This window comes from Spermophilus citellus, assembly GCF_964194105.1.
Source record: "Spermophilus citellus genome assembly, chromosome: 15".
In the NCBI taxonomy this organism is placed as follows: domain Eukaryota; kingdom Metazoa; phylum Chordata; class Mammalia; order Rodentia; family Sciuridae; genus Spermophilus; species Spermophilus citellus.
In genome coordinates this window covers 20,911,279-20,927,880 of record NC_138195.1, presented here as the reverse complement: position 1 = coordinate 20,927,880, position 16,602 = coordinate 20,911,279, and the positions used below count along the sequence as shown (strand labels likewise).

At 34.2% G+C, this 16,602-nt stretch overlaps 1 protein-coding gene across 2 annotated transcripts in view; it reads left to right on the top strand.

The window, feature by feature from the left end:
• Nucleotides 1–16,602, top strand: part of PARG (poly(ADP-ribose) glycohydrolase) — a 119,749-nt gene that overhangs the window by 65,017 nt on the left and 38,130 nt on the right. For both annotated transcript variants that reach the window (XM_081268837.1, XM_081268836.1), the window contains exons 11-13: nucleotides 1,987–2,047; nucleotides 5,940–6,015; nucleotides 10,729–10,876. In XM_081268837.1, coding sequence (XP_081124963.1) covers nucleotides 1,987–2,047; nucleotides 5,940–6,015; nucleotides 10,729–10,876 — 285 coding nt within the window. The remainder of the gene's footprint in view (nucleotides 1–1,986; nucleotides 2,048–5,939; nucleotides 6,016–10,728; nucleotides 10,877–16,602) is intronic.

The following is a 16,602-nucleotide window of genomic DNA, read 5'->3' as shown; positions in this document are numbered from 1 at the left end:
AATGTAGTTTCAGTTTGGTGACACCTCCCGATGATGGAAGGAGCAGATGCCCATCTTCTCTGGGGAAATTCTGTTTTAACCCAGACCCATGGCAAGATATCTACGTTATAAAAAACATTTTCAGAAACTTAATAGGTGAAACAACATGCATTTTAGAACTGATTAAACATAATTTCAACAGGACCAACTTTTCATTATGGTTAAACATCTATACTTTTATATTCACAATGAAAATCTTGAGTCAAAGTTTTTAGAGCTTTCTGAGTTATTATTTGCAATATAGTTTTAGATAAAGTATCTTATAGTCACATGTTTAAAATTGATGATTCATATATAGTACATATTGTGATTTTTATTAAAAGAAGTATTTGATTAACCAAAATACCCTCTTCTGAGGTAAATTCTGCCCCTTTATGGAAAAAGCTAACGGACATGTTCTCAAGGCATTTTTGTCAGTAATTTTCTCTGGAGAACCTTATACTGCCTTTTCTCTTGCTTTGCCAGCAGTATTTATTTATGAATTTCTTGTGGTCTCTCTCAGTATGTATGAAGGACTTTTAATAATATTCTTTGCCAAGTGACTGAATGATAAAATAGACATTAATTTCCTATTAATAGAATTGCTTCTCTAATGTTTGGGTTGTTTGGCCTCCTGGGAGTTTTAAATATGCTACCCTTTTGTCTTAAAGTTAGTATCTGAAGAATATTTTAAGACTTGTGTTAACAAAAATTGTTTACTAATGTAGATGCTCCATGTAATTTTTGAGTCGTTACTGCTTGTCCTTGGGAGTAAAGAAATGTGGTATTATCTACAAGAATGAAATTATGGCCAAGCTTCTGTTGGGCTTGACACCATCATCACTAATAGTTCCTGACATCACTCTTTGTGCTTAAGAGCTTTTTCTTTCTTTCTTTCTTTCTTTTAACAAAAGAGAACAGAAATGGCATGGCCTTTTTACTTTGTTCTTTTATTTGAAGCAGACAGATTACTTCTGGCCAGCAGATTTATTTTTTGCTTTTGCCACTGGCTTAAAAAATAAAAAAGTAATCCTAACCAAGAAAGGATCCTATTCTCTAAAATTATCGACTGCACTAATTTTGAGCCTTTCAATGTATTGCTCCTTTAAAATTTCATCTTTCTTCTCTAAACTCTTAGGACTCAGTAATTCCTCTTCCAGTTAATATGCATACTTAAAAGTATAGTAATTGCCAATCATCTAAGCTCTGGACTTAGTTGTGCTAAGTCCAAAAGACATGCCAAAGATTTCCTTTTGAAAAATTTTACTTTACCATAAAGCACCAGTCTTTGAGTGTAGGGTTAAAGCTTTTCTTTCAAAAGGAGTGTAAAAATTGGAATTTAATTGTCTTTATTGTTTATGCTATAGCAACTGTGCATTTTTAGTGCTCTTTTTAAAAGTATATTCAGTTTTTAAAATGCCACCAAAAAGTGCCAGCTTTAGATCCTTCTGTTGTGCTGCTACTCGTATAGTTTTGTTTACTAAGGGCTTACATTTTATAGATGATGCTCCTAATGTAAGGATAACTCTTTTATATCAATGTTCTGCTGTATAGTTGGCCCTCTGTATCTGATCCATCTGAGGATTCAATCTACCATGGATTAAAAATAATCTTTAAAAAAAATTACATTTGTACTGAACATGTGCAGACTTTTTTCCTTATCATTATTTCCTAAGCAATGCACTATAACATCCTAGCTAGCATTTATATTTTATTAGGTATTTTAAGTAACCTAGAAATGATTTAAAGTATATAGAAGGATGTGTGTAGGTTTATTTGCAAATATAAGGGACATGAACATTCACAGATTATAGTATGTACAAGGAGGGTTCTAGAACAAATCCCGCACAGATACTGAAGGACTGTATACCAAGTCTGTGTACTAGAATCAGTATTTCCTCATTTGTTACAGATAATTCACAATTGAAACTTAACTTTGTGTGTGTTTTTGGTTTATTGCTTTTGTAGAACCTACTGGGTTGGTGACATTTACAAGACAGAGTCTTGAAGATTTTCCAGAATGGGAAAGGTAATAATAATAAAAATAGTGTTATACCTTTAGACTTTTTTCTTTTTTTTAACCATGAGAGGACTTGATTTATAGCCCTTAGAAAGATAGGCACTCAACCTCATAACTGCCCTCATTCTGGGAATATTTTCTCATAAATGCTCTATCAGTAGCTCTCATTGTTAGAAAAGTTGCAACTTCAGTCAAAATCTGCAACTCTTTGGCTTCTACCATTCTGCCTTAGTTTTGTCTTCTGAAACAAAGTTTTGTTTAGAATTAAGGAGTTTTGTGTGTGAAGACACTATATTAAGTAAGAACACCAATATTTAAATGTTCTTCCTTACCCTTTTTTTGGTTAGTGCTTGTATTTTATGACTCTTCTTTCTGGAGCACAAGATTGGGGAAAGTTTTAAATTTAGTTGGAATATAAACAGTAATTATTTAGAACTTATCTAAGTGGGGAATTTTAAGTTTGGCTCTCTGTATTCTTGGCAGATTTTATGTTGTTGCTAATTCATTAGGATTTTAAGATTATTATTATTCTTTACCTGAAAACACTGAGGAGGTCTGAGTTAACTCAGATGGTAAGATCTTCAATACTCTGAAATAGCTAATACATTTCCAGAGGAAATTTCCAGTGCATTTAAAAATGTGGATTGACTTTTTAAATAGGCGAGGACATGATCAAGCATACTACATGTATGTATGTTTGTAGATGTGCATTTTATATTAACCACTGCCTCGGTGTTTTCACTAGTAATTTTTATCTTAGTTTGTAGTTGTTTTATTTGAAATTAGTGATGGGGGGAATCACTCTTAAAGGAAGTTAACTTGAGAAGATATCTGCTTAGGTGGCTTTCCTGTGATGTTTTCATATCCATCAGAGGTGTTTGTGAAGAAAAACTTACTTCAGTGCATAATTGAGATGATTAAAAAGTGGATAAAAAGATTAAACAACCTGAAAAGCAGGGTGGGGAGTAATAGAGCCAGAAAAGGAGCACAGCATATACAGTGTTTGAAAGCATGGCATATCAAAAATGAGAGAGACCCCTGAAAGTCATGTAGTCCATCTGCCTACCAAAAATACTATCACCTCTATAATACCTTCAACAGATAGAGACTGATCAACTTCACTGATGGGAAATTCACTGTTTACCTCAGTCTGTTCCATTAGTGGATGCTTGTGTTATAACTTAACATTTTATTCCCTAAAAATGTCTGTCTTCTCAAAATAAGCCCGCCTTCCATTCCTGGTTCTTCCTTCTGGAATTAGAATAAATCTAATATATAATATTCTTCAACATTCACCCCTCCTTCAGTATCTTGAAAATATTTTCTTGACAGTTCTAACAGTGAACACAAGTCCATAGTATACTCTTTTGGGAATTCTAAACCTGCTTTGACATACTCCTCCTAATCATTGGTTTCTCTCAATATAGTGCATAGAACTAAAAGTAACATTCTGCTATGTCATCTGGCCAGACCAAAGTACAGAAGGTTGCTTTTCTTCACTTTTCTATTAATCTCTAGAAGGAATACAAATGTTGTGTTCATACCACTTTGTTGTTGATTTTATAGATCATTCACAGAGCCTATTTGACATCAGTGTGAAAGGTCACACATTTGTACATCATTGTTGGAAATAAGGAGAGGTCAAAATGCAGAGACTTGCAGACTGCCATGTGAATGAGATATATTTACTTCGCCCCCCTCAAACAAAGATTATCCCCTTAACTTTCATAGGCAGAATTTAATTTGGTACTTTTTCTAACTTATTTATATTTCATTGATCTCTTTTTTTTTTCTTTGTTTTAGCTGCTTCATAAGTGAGTTGGAGAATGTAATTAAAAGTAGTCTTCCAGACTGCACAGAACCAGAAACGCATATGCATTTAAGAAGGGAGGATGAAGAAGAGATGAGGATTGTTGATTGTCAAGAATAAGGAGCTACATGGGTGCCAGAAAGTCCAAGGCTTTTCTGAATCCCAGTTTCTATAACATTAGTTAGCCCTTTGATCCCATCAGCAAATAACTTAACCAGGCTTCATTAATTGCAGAGAGCCAGAATCATTTGTCTTTGATTCTTGGGACAGGAGTGTAGAAGCTTTGCTGGGACTGAAATAGGAAACCTGTTGGGAAGTTGAAGAATACTTGAAACAAATAAAAATAGTTTCTAGCAATTTCATAATTACAATGAGAACTATAATATAAAGTTAACAACTTCAGCCATGGAGAATAGTTGCCAATTGATGGGAGTTCTGTTTTGAAGTCCTGACTGACATTCCAGAGATTTCTGGACCATGCTTCTTTATGTTTTCAGTAGTATCCTCACAGGTGGTCTCTGAATAAAATGGCTAGGAAAGTAGGAATAAGAAAAGGAAGTTTAAAAAAAAATCAAACCTATGGACTGTCTGCAAGGGATTGTATACTTTTTTCTAAAATTATGGTCTAATTGGACCAATGAGATGTATTACTTAGGTTCAGATCTTTGCTACATTGTTTATTTGCCTGAGCAGGTTACTTAAAAACTTTCTGTGCTTTGGTTTTCTATTTCCAAAGGAGATCATATGGGGTTATTTTGAGAGTTAAATGAGTTAATACAAATGAAGCCCTTAGAGTAAAACTTCTACTGAATTACCTTCTTGGGTTAAAGTTAACAGTCTATTAGACTGAAGTTTTGCTAGAAATATATTTGGACTCATTAAAATTAGGAAGCCGATCTCAGTAAATAAGTAGTGCTTCCCAGTTAACCTTTTAAGTTATTATTTTTTAAAATGTAATCATTCTCTCCTTCAAAAAAAGTTATTGCTACCCTTACATAAGGAGTTTGGGTCTAATCTCTACTACATTCTATTATAATTTTATGTATGTGTGTATGTATTTTGGGAACTGTGGATTGAACCCAGGTGTACTTTATCACTGAGTACATCCTTACTCTTTTTTATTTTTGAGACAGGGTCTCATTTAGTTGCTGAAGATCTCACTAAGTTGCTGAGTCTGGCCTCAAACTTGGTGTCTTTCTTCCTCAGCCTCCTGAATCACTGAAATTATAGGCATGTGCTACTGTACCCAGCTAATTTATATATTTTATGCAGTAAGAAATCAAGGGGAAAAATCTTGTAAAGAAAAAATATTATTACCAAATGCTATTAATTTATTTAAATTGATTTTTAATATACTATAAGGCAGGTCAACACCTCAGTGACCGTAGCATTTTTGAAAGGAAAACAATTGTGTCTTCTGAGTGACTTATAGGTCCTAGGTTCATCTTTCATCTATTAATATGAAAATGTCACAGATCAAGATTTGTATAGCATGTATTTTCATCAAGACACCCCTTCACGAACACATGTAAATAGAGCCCATTGAGAATTGTATATGATTTATTGCCAAATTTTCTACATTTTTTTCTTAGACTGTGAACTTGAGCATAATAGTTAAATATCATAGATCTTCATTTTTTTATGTCTTAACAAGTTTCTCGGCTACCTAACAGAAGAGAAACTTTGATATTAAAAGGAGGAAAAGCAGGTTTCAAAACAATGTCTTGTCTAATTTTAATTTAAATATGTATCTTTGTAGATTTTTTTAATATTTATTTTTTAGTTGTAGTTGGATACAATACCTTTATTTTATTTATATACTTTTATGTGATGTTAAGAATTGAATCCAGGACCTTGCATGTGCTAGGCGAGCACTGTACCGCTGAGCCACACCCCCAACCCCTCTTTATAGATTTTTAGAAGGAAAAGTTTGGGAGATTCAGTACCAGGAATATTGACAGCAGTCATCTATTTCTGGCTTTTGAGATTTGGAATTGTTTCAATATTTTAGATACCTATATTTTCAGATTTGTCTGTAATGAATTATTTATCATTAACAAAAAATTAAGGGAATATATTTTTATATTATAGATGTGACAAACCCCTGACACGGTTGCATATTACTTATGAAGGTACCATAGAAGGAAATGGACAAGGCATGCTACAGGTAGGTAAATCTCCGTTGTTTGTGCGCATGTTGAAGACTTTTTTTCTTGTCAAGCTTCTGACAAAAGGAAATTTGAAAGGCTGTTTATTTGTCTCCTAAACTGATTTAATGCAGAGAAGCATCATGGCAGAATGGAAAGAAACACCAAACAGATCACTTTGACAGCCTTGGTAATGTTGTTATTTGCCAGTGTATGCTCTCTGTTTCTTACATGTGCCTCTTTAAAAAGCCTTTGACAGAAAGTCCCAAGATCTGGACAACATCAGTTCCTCTTGGTTCAGACACTGATTGTAGACTGACAGTGGAGAAGTTCCCAGGGTATGTTCTTGACAAGCTGTCACAGGCAGTTTTGTTCTTTGTTTTGAAGGCTCTTGCCCTGCCCCAAATGATGACCAGCTTGAGATGTTTTTCTGCCACCAACAGCCTTAGGTCTAGGAGGCAGACATCTAAAACTGATTGATAAGAAAAGCTTCTCTCCTATATATAACAATTTTAAGCACATGAGCTAGCTATGCTTGCTAATGTCTTTTTTCCTGTTAGAGAGCACATAATTCTGTGCATTCTTCAATCTTTGTAATTATTTTGTAACTGTCATTAGTTAAAAAAATATTTTTAGCAAAAGAGCTTAACAAAACACTTCATATATTTAGCTTTAAAACCTCATAATACCTAACCTGAGCATATATTTTGCTTTTGATTTATAGCATTTTTTTCAAAAAATTCACTAATCACAGACAATATATTAGTGATTTGTGTTTTTATCCCATTTGTAAGAGCATTGTAAACTTAGTTTTCTCTGAAAGAAGCTTGTGTATTATATCATTTATACTGGGGATTTTTCTTCTTAGATCCTTATTTGGTGCTTATATTGGGTTAGAAGCTATAAAGAAAGCAATGTTGAGAAAATAGTTGAATTTAACTAGACTGATTTGTGCATAGTTATGATATACATATGTTCCAAATGACTGATGAATCAGATTCTTTTTAGAATGGCCTTTTATTTAGACATATCTGTAATTAAAATTTTAAAGGAAGTGAATTGTGTTTTATTTCAGATCACCTTCTCCTAGTAATTACTTGAACTTGTAAACAAAAGTATTTAGGAAAATTGAATTGACAGTTTGTCCTGGATTTAACATTTGTAGAAACAAAAACAAAAAACACCAAAAAATATTTTAATATATGTACAATCATATATTTTTTCTTCTACCCAAAAACATAATTTCAAAATGTACTTAAAAACTGTTTGAAATGAATATTACTTCCCCCACATTCCCTTCTTTATGAGATTGTTTTCTCCATTAAAGTCTTGGGTAAACTGGGGTATTCTTAATACATATGAACTGAACAGAGTTATTCTTAGTTAGCACCACAGGAATGCTGACCTTTTATTACAGTATAATTCAACAGGGAATTACTTAACAACAGTTGAAGCTGAGATTCTCCTCACTTCGTGGAATATATTATAGATGAAATATGAGACCTCAGTAGATTAAAAGAATACCATAAAGGCTTCTAGCACTATTAATTGTTCTCCCAACCCATGCTATATCTCCCCAGGAGATCAGGGAATATTGTATTGCAATGCTTCAAAGCTCCTTGGGTAGCACATAAATTACATTATGCTGAATGGCAACAACAACAAAACCTCTCTAAGGAGCGTTATCATTTCTCTCTTTTCATCAAGTTATAATTCAGAAGCTGAATAATCTGAATAAAGTAGCGTTAAAGTAAAGAAACTTATAAAATGAGTGATTAAAAATAAAGAAACAATAATATGCTTGTTTTCATGTACTAGAACAGGTCTATCACCTGTTATAGAGAGCCTTTTATTAAGAACTTTTTTAAGTAGCAGAAACTTTTATTTTCTTAAAGACCCCTGTTTTTAGAGGCATATTGAGTTTTGTGCATTTATTTCTGTGTACACCTTGCAAATAATGAATTGTTGACCTTTTATTCAGTAAACAATAGCATTCACATTGCATGTATTTCATGATCATTATCAAATAGTACATAAGTTGGATAGAGCTTGTATTTTATTTGTTCTGTAACTTATTCCAGTAAAAATTAAGTTATACTGATCTCAACTCTCCTTAGTCTCTCACTTGTATTTCTAGTAGAATTACACTTGCAGGCACTCAGTATGGTCTCAGTTCTCAAATGCACTTCATTTCATTTAATTTCATTTCTTTGCTGGGTCTTCCCCCCTTACTTTGCCCCTGCTCTCATAATGCTTGTCATCTGATTAATTGCTTTTTTTTTTTTTTAATGTTACACTTTTCCAGTTTATTTTTTAAACTGTAGCCTGAAGTATCACACTAAGACACAGGTCCAGTTGTCATATGAATCTTTCTCAGAAACTTCAAAATTGAGTAAAAATTCCCTAGACCCCAAACCACTTTATCACCAACTATAACTATCCACATGATGTATTTTGCAGTGAAGCCACCATAATTCTTCTCATGTAGCTGTTTACATTTGGGTTTCTCCCTGTGTCCCTTGTATAGCTGTTGCCTCAGGCTATATGTTAGCTAACTCTGGATCGAATGCCATGTTCTCTTGTAAAGCTTTCCTAATCTTCCTCCCATGCTCATATTTAGTTAATTCTGTTATATGAAAAGTAACAAATACATACTAACATGTTCTTTAATTATCACCTTATCATTCTGCTTATGTTCCTGACTCCCATCCATCTAACTTGCAAATCCTATGAGGCCAGGAGCTGAGTACTAAGTAACCAATCTAATTAACATTTTCATCAAAAATTGTTTTTCTATATAAGCTAAAGAGTTACTGGGCACCCCCTGCCCTCCAGCCCCCCCCCCTTTTTTTAGTGCTGATTACAAATACAAACCCAGCTAGGTGCAGTGGTGCATATCTATATTCCCAGTGACGCAGGATGCTAAGGCAGGAGGATTATAAACTTGAGGCCAGCCTAAGCAATTTAGTGAAATTCTATCTCAAAACAAAAAAAGACTAGGGTTATAGCTCAATGGTAGAGCATCCTTGAGTTTAATCCTAAATGCCACACACACAAAAAAAGAAAAAGAATACAAAACCAAATATATGATTTTCAAACTCATTTTAAGAATTTGTTATATATTTCCCTCAAGTTTAATCTCCAGGACCACACATACACACAAAAGAGTAAAGACTATTTTGATTTCTGTAAGTTTCTATATACTTTCACATAGCAAAAGATTTACATTCTTTTGGCAGGAGTTATTGGGTTTTTTGTTGTTGTTGTTTGTTTGTTTGTTTTTAAATAAGACAGGGTCTTGGTATATTACCCTGGGGGGCTTTGAACTTTTGATTCTCCTGTCTCACCTCCTGATTAACTGAGATTAGAGGCTTGTACCAGTACACCTGACCTGATTCATAATTCTTGTTTTACTCTATTATAAAATTAGCTTTAGGTTATCATTTAGTATCAGTTACCTCAGAGAATACAAACAAATTTGAAGAAATCTTATAATTTACAGTGGTTGGAAAGCATATTACCCTCTCTTACAGTATTTAGTAAATTCTGTTTTACTTGTGTGTGTGAATATGTATGTACAGAAATTATATGTATCTGTATAATCTAACTCTTAACAATAACCTAAGGCTAAGATGGACACCATTTCTTACATAAACTGAATTAACATTGGCAGTTTGAGTGCATTCTCACAAGGATTGTGTAGCTCTTCTTCATCAGTACATCTCATAATACTTTTACCTAAATCTTATGTAGGACTGAGGGAATAGATTAGTGGTGGCACTTGCCTATCATTTGCAAGACCCTGGGTTCAATAGTTAGAACTGAAGAAAAGAAAAAAAAAAAAAGCTATGGGTTTCAGACTATATTGGAAATATTAATTTAGTTGAATTTTTGTTCTTATACCAGGTTTCTTTCTTTCTTAGGTATATTTTTAAAAAATATTTGGTAGCTAGGCGTGGTGACACACGCCTGTAATCCCAGCGACTGGGGAGGCTGAGTGAGGCAGGAGGATCAAGAGTTCAAAGCCAGCCTCAGCAAAAGTGAGGCACTAAGCAACTCAGTGAGATCCTGTGTCCCTAAACAAAATACAAAATAGGGATGAGGATGTGACTTAGTTGTCTAGTCCTCCTGAGTTCAATTCCTGATACCCAAAAAATAAGTTGGTAATGTTCATGTATTTGGTGATTTAGGACAAAAATTCCATACCTTTTATTCTTCCACAGAAGAGAAAGATATAATATTATTAAGAAAGGTATTATCCCAAAATAGTCAACTACTAAACTCTTCAGTTCTTTAGGACAAGTGTTTGATTGCTGTATTAAAGTCATCTGAAATATATAAAATGAGGTTAAGTATGGATGTAGGAAAATAATGTTAAAACCTTTCAAGCAGAAGACCTCCCTTGACTTATGACCAGGGGAGCACAAATAAGGTTTATTAAATAAGAGTTCCTAGATAATATTTCACCCATAAACAATTTTTCTGAGGTCCTTTATGCACTTTTGGAATCCAAAGAAACATGCAGACATATTAACTTCAATGAAATGGGAAAAGTAAGGCACAAATATAACTACGAGTGTACACAAGTATAACTCAGGCTCCTTGGGAACATTAGTCGTTTGAGGACTGATTTTCGTGGGAAATAAAAAGATTAGAACTTTTTGGCATGTGCTTCTTTATCATAATTCTGGTATTTTAGATCATTATTTAACATGCCACATTTTCCTAAACAGGTGGATTTTGCAAATCGTTTTGTTGGAGGTGGAGTAACCAGTGCAGGACTTGTGCAAGAAGAAATCCGCTTTTTAATCAATCCTGAATTGATTGTTTCACGGCTCTTCACTGAGGTGCTGGATCACAATGAATGTCTTATTATCACAGGTTAGTTTTGGGGAATTCTGGAAATGGGGTAAGTCCTCCCTACCTGTGAATATCTGTTGTGAAGATTTGAGGCTACTGATGGGTATTAGTCCCAGTATTTTTATACATTACTTATACTTCCTTTTTGAAATTGTTATAGTCTCATTTTCCTAAAATATCTTGAATATACATTTTATTCTCCACCTTTTCTTTTTTGCCTTCCAGCAGTTTGATTATGATTTATCTAAGTATGGACTTAAATTTTATCCTCCTTGGAGTTCATTGAGCTTGCGAGTTTAATGTTTGTCATCAGATTTATTAAATTTTTGGCCATTATTTATTTATGTTAGTACATTGATGGTGTCCCATAAGTTTCTAAAGCTATGTTCATTTTTCTTTTTTCTTTTTTTTTTTTTTGGTGCTTAGAATGGATAATCTCAAATGACATATCTTCAAATTCATGGATTCTTTCTTTTACCTGCTATAATCTACTTTTGAATCCCTCTAATGAATTTTTAGTTATTGTATTTTTTAATTCCAGAATTTCTATTTGATTTTTTTTATAATATCTGTCTTTTTATTAATATTTCTTTTTTTTTAATTTTATTTTTATTGATTATTTAAAGCATTACATAGCTCATGATATATCATCTTTCATACATTTGACTCAAATTGTGTTTTGAACTCCCATTTTCACCCCAAATACAGATTGCAGAATCACATCTGTTACATATTCACATTTTTACATAATGCCATATTAGTGACTGTTGTATTCTGCTACCTTTCCTATCCCCTACTATCCCCCCTCCCCTCCCCTCCCCTCCCCTCCCATCTTCCCTCTCTAGCTCCCCTGCTGTTGTTCAATTTTCTCCCCTTTTTTTCCCTCCCCCTTGCCCCTCATGACCTCTTATAATTTTATGTATCATTGAAGGTCTCCTACCATTTCCATATGCTTTCCCTTCTCTCTCCCTTTCTCTCCCCCCATTCGTCTTTGTTTACTGTAGTCTTTTCCTCATGCTCTTCCTTCCTGTTCTGTTCTTAGTTGCTCTCTTTATATCAAAGCAGACATTTGGCATTTGTTTTTTAGGGCTTGGCTAGCTTCGCTTAGCATAATCTGCTCTAATGCCATCCATTTCCCTGCAAATTCTATGATTTTGTCATTTCTTAGTGCTGCATAATACTCCATTGTGTATAGATGCCACATTTTTTTTATCCATTCATCTATTGAAGGGCATCTAGGTTGGTTCCACAGTCTAGCTATTGTGAATTGTGCCGCTATAATCATTGATGCAGCCGTATCCCTATAGTGCGCTTTTTTAAGGTCCTCAGGGAATAGTCCGAGAAGTGCGATAGCTGGGTCAAATGGTGGATCCATTCCCAGCTTTCCCAGGAATCTCCATACTGCTTTCCAAATTGGCCTCACCATTTTGCAGCCCCACCAGCAGTGTACAAGTGTACCCTTTTCCCCACATCCCCGCCAACACTTATTGTTGTTTGACTTCATAATGGCTGCCAATCTTACTGGAGTGAGATGGTATCTTTGGGTGGTTTTGATTTGCATTTCTCTGATTGCTAGAGATGGTGAGCATTTTTTCATGTACTTGTTGATTGATTGTATGTCCTCCTCTGAGAAGTGTCTGTTCAGGTCCTTGGCCCATTTGTTGATTGGATTATTTGTTATCTTATTGTTTAATTTTTTAAGTTCTTTGTACATTCTGGATATTGGGGCTCTATCTGAGGTGTGGGGAGTCAAAAGACCCAGAATAGCAAAAGCAATTCTAAGCAGGAAGTGTGAATCTGGAGGTATAGCGATACCAGAGGTCAAACTGTACTATAAAGCAATAGTAACAAAAACAGCATGGTACTGGTACCAAAACAGGCAGGTGGACCAATGGTACAGAATAGAGGACACAGAGACTAATCCACAAAGTTACAACTATCTTATATTTGATAAAGGGGCTAAAAGCATGCAATGGAGGAAGGATAGCATCTTCAACAAATGGTGCTGGGAAAATTGGAAATCCATATGCAACAAAATGAAATTGAATCCCTTTCTCTCGCCATCCACAAAAATTAACTCAAAATGGATCAGGGAGCTAGATATCAAATCAGAGACACTGCGTCTGATAGAAGAAAAAGTTGGCTACGATCTACATATTGTGGGGTCGGGCTCCAAATTCCTTAATAGGACACCCATAGCCCAAAAGTTAATAACAAGAATAAACAAATGGCACTTACTTAAACTAAAAAGTTTTTTCTCAGCAAGAGAAACAATAAAAGAGGTAAATAAAGAGCCTACATCCTGGGAACAAATTTTTATTAATATTTCTATTTGAGAGTTATCTTTACACTTTTGTTACTTAGCCAGTTTTCTTTAGTTCTTCCAACATATTTTAAATAACTAATTTTTTCTCTTTCCACATTTTTCATTGGTACATTGTATTGTTACATAATGATGAGATTTGCTGTTACATATGTGTATATGCACACAATATAACAATATAAATCTGGCCAATATTACTCCCCAGCACTTTCCCCTTCTCCCACCCCACTGGTCCCTTTCCTCTACCAATCTCCCTTTGTTTTCCATGGGATACTCCCCAGAACCTTTCTTTTTCCTTTTCTTCTCTAATTTCTACATATGACCCTGGAGCTTCTGAGTTTGACTTATTTCACTTAATGCTGTCTAGTTCCACCATTTTCCTACAAATTCTGTCTGAATAAAACTCCATTGTGTATATACAACACATTTTCTTTATTCATTCATCTATTGATGGATATCTAGATTGGTTCCATAGTTTGGCTATTGTGAATTTTGCTGCTATAACCATGGGTATGCATATATCATTATACTATGATGCCTTTAATTCTTTAGGATAAATACTGGGGAGTGGTATAGCTGAGTCATGGTGGTTCCATACCTAGTCTTTTGAGGAATCTCCATACTGACTTCCATAGTGGTTGTGCTAATTTATAATCCTACCAACAGTGTAAAAGTGTTCCTTTTTCTCCACAACCTCTCCAGCATTTATTATTATTTGTATTCTTGATAACTGTCATTCAGATTGGTGTGAGATGAAATCTCAGTATAGTTTTGGTGTGCATTTCCGTAATTGCTAATAATGTTTAACATTTTTTCATATATTTGTTGGCCATTTGTATTTCTTTTTGAGAAGTATCTGTTCAGTTCCTTTGTCTATTTATTAATTGGGTTATTTGATTTTTTTGATTTTAAGTTTTTTGAGTTCCTTATATATCCTAGATATTAATCCTCTGTCAGAAAAGTAACTAGCAAAGATTTTCTCCCATTCTGTAGGTTCTGTGTTCATATTCCTAATTGGTTTTGCTGTGCAGAAGTTTTTTAATTATGTCATTCCATAAATAACTGATTTAAAGTGTTTGTTTAGTAAATCCAACATCAGTTACTGTTGACTGCTTTTTCCCCTGGGTATTGATTATATTACCTCATTTCTTTCCATGTCTTACTTTTTTGTTGTTGTTGAGAACTGGACATTTTGAATAATATAATGTGGCAACCCGCAAATGAGATTTTCCCTCATCAGAGTTCAGTGTTGCTATTTGTTGTTTGTTTAGTAACTTTCCTAAACAAATGCTGTAAAGTCTGTATTCTTTCTTGTCTCTACTCAATTAGATTATTGGTCAGCTAATTCTAATGCAGATTTCCTTAAATGCTTGGAGCCAGTAAGTCACACAGTCTGTGCTGAAATGATCTTTGTACATGTGGGGACTCACCTTTTAACACTCCCATCTACAGTTATTGACTCTGCCTTATTCTTCACTTCCTTTTTACACAGAGCCTTAAGATTAGGCAAGAGGGGAGAGAGCTGAGGGCCTGAGCATTTGCATGGTTGTGGGCTTGCATGTGGTCTTCCAGACTCCCAGGAATATGTTAGAACTTTTCTTAAGCCCCTTGTGGACATCTTATTCCTAGGCCTTTTCTTTGAAGCTTTTTGGTTAGCCTATTATTTGCCCTAACTGACAATCACCACCTCAGGCAGCCTCAATTTTAAGTAGTTGCCTGTGTTTATTTTCATTTAACCTTTGGGAATTAGTCTTTTCACACTGGGAATGCTAAGTCCAGTAAATAAAGAGCCTTCGAAGTGAGGTCTTTGAGAGAAACACCAGACAAATGTAATAATGACAGTTCTCTGAGAAAGGAGAATTGAAGGATGTTTGTCACTCTTCTGCCTCTTCTTGTGGCTGCCAGGCTGCTAGTTTTCACTATGCTTAGGGACAGTTGGTTTTTAAGGCTACCACAGAGCTTGGGAGAGTGAAATGGAAAATAAGGCAAATTAAAACACCATTAAGCTTGCTGTTTTTAACCAAGATTCCACCAATTTTCCTTGAATAAACACTGCCTGGATTACTTAAGGCTTTAGTTTATTTCCACTTTTGATTTTTGCTGTGATTCTCTCAGTGTTCTCATTGATTTTAGGGAGGGGAGAATTTTCAAGGTTTTTATTTTATCCTTTTTGCTGAAGTCTCCATACCTTTTGTGGACATTCTTTGGTAAAGGGGCTTTAAATGAATTATTTTGCTTCATTTAAAATTCTGTGTTAATTCTTATCCTTGTAATTCTGCCATTTTGCTGAGGTAAGTAACTTTAAGAAAATAAAAGTTGTTAATTACCTGAGTTTATGTAGGAAATTAGGATTGGAATGTTGGCAAAGAATTTCTTCTTGGATGGAACCCTAGTTAGCCATACGAAGCTAATGACTTGTAACTTGAAGTATTTCATTCACAATTCTTGAATTAGTGATCCAAATTGTACTGAAATGGAGAGACAGAGATAGACACAGACCACTTTTGTTCTCAGCATTGCCTCAACTCACATATTGGTCATCTGGCTGGCTGTGTTAGTTTTTACATAAGCACTTAGAAAGGGTACAGTTGTGGGAAATACTGTGGGAAGTGAGAGTGCAAGATTACAAAACAAAAAAATGAAAAAAAAAGTGGTATAAATCCATTATTGGGCAACTAAGTACTTTGAGTATTTGCCCTATATTCTTTTTTTAAAAATGCAAATTGATTTTATTCTTTCTTATGGCTGAGTAATATCCTTTGTATAGATATAAAACATTGTTTATTATATAATAGATGAATCTTGAAAACTTGCTAAATAAAAGAAGTCAGACACAAAAAGCCACATATTGTATGATTCCAGTTATATTAAATGTCCTGAATAGGTAACTTGATAGAGATAGAAAGTGGATAAGTGGTTGCAGTGGTTAAAGAGAAATGGAAATAAGGAATAATTGTTAAAGAAATTTCTTTGAGGGAAGATGAAAATATTGTGTAATTGGAAAGTGATGTGGGTGCATAGCTTTGTAAAATCCAGTGGGTTGTGTTCTTTAAAAGGGTATTTATCCCAGTTTTTTAAATTTTAAGATATTTTGGCTTATCCATATTTCTTTTTTGTTTGTTTTAGTTATACATGGCAGTAGACTCTATATATTACACAAACATGGAATGTATTTTCTTCTAATTGGGACCCCAATCTTGTGGGTACACACAGTGTTGAAATTCACTGAGATGTATTCACATATATACATAGGAAAGTTATGTTAGATTCATTCCACTGCCTTTCCTGTTACCCTGTACTCAGGGATCTCTGAAGGTCAGGAATGTGACTGTCATCATTTGGGTATATCAAATAATACTTTTAAAAGGTTTTAAATTTTTAGCAGTTAAACTGGATTTGAACTGAAGACCTAGAACAAAATATC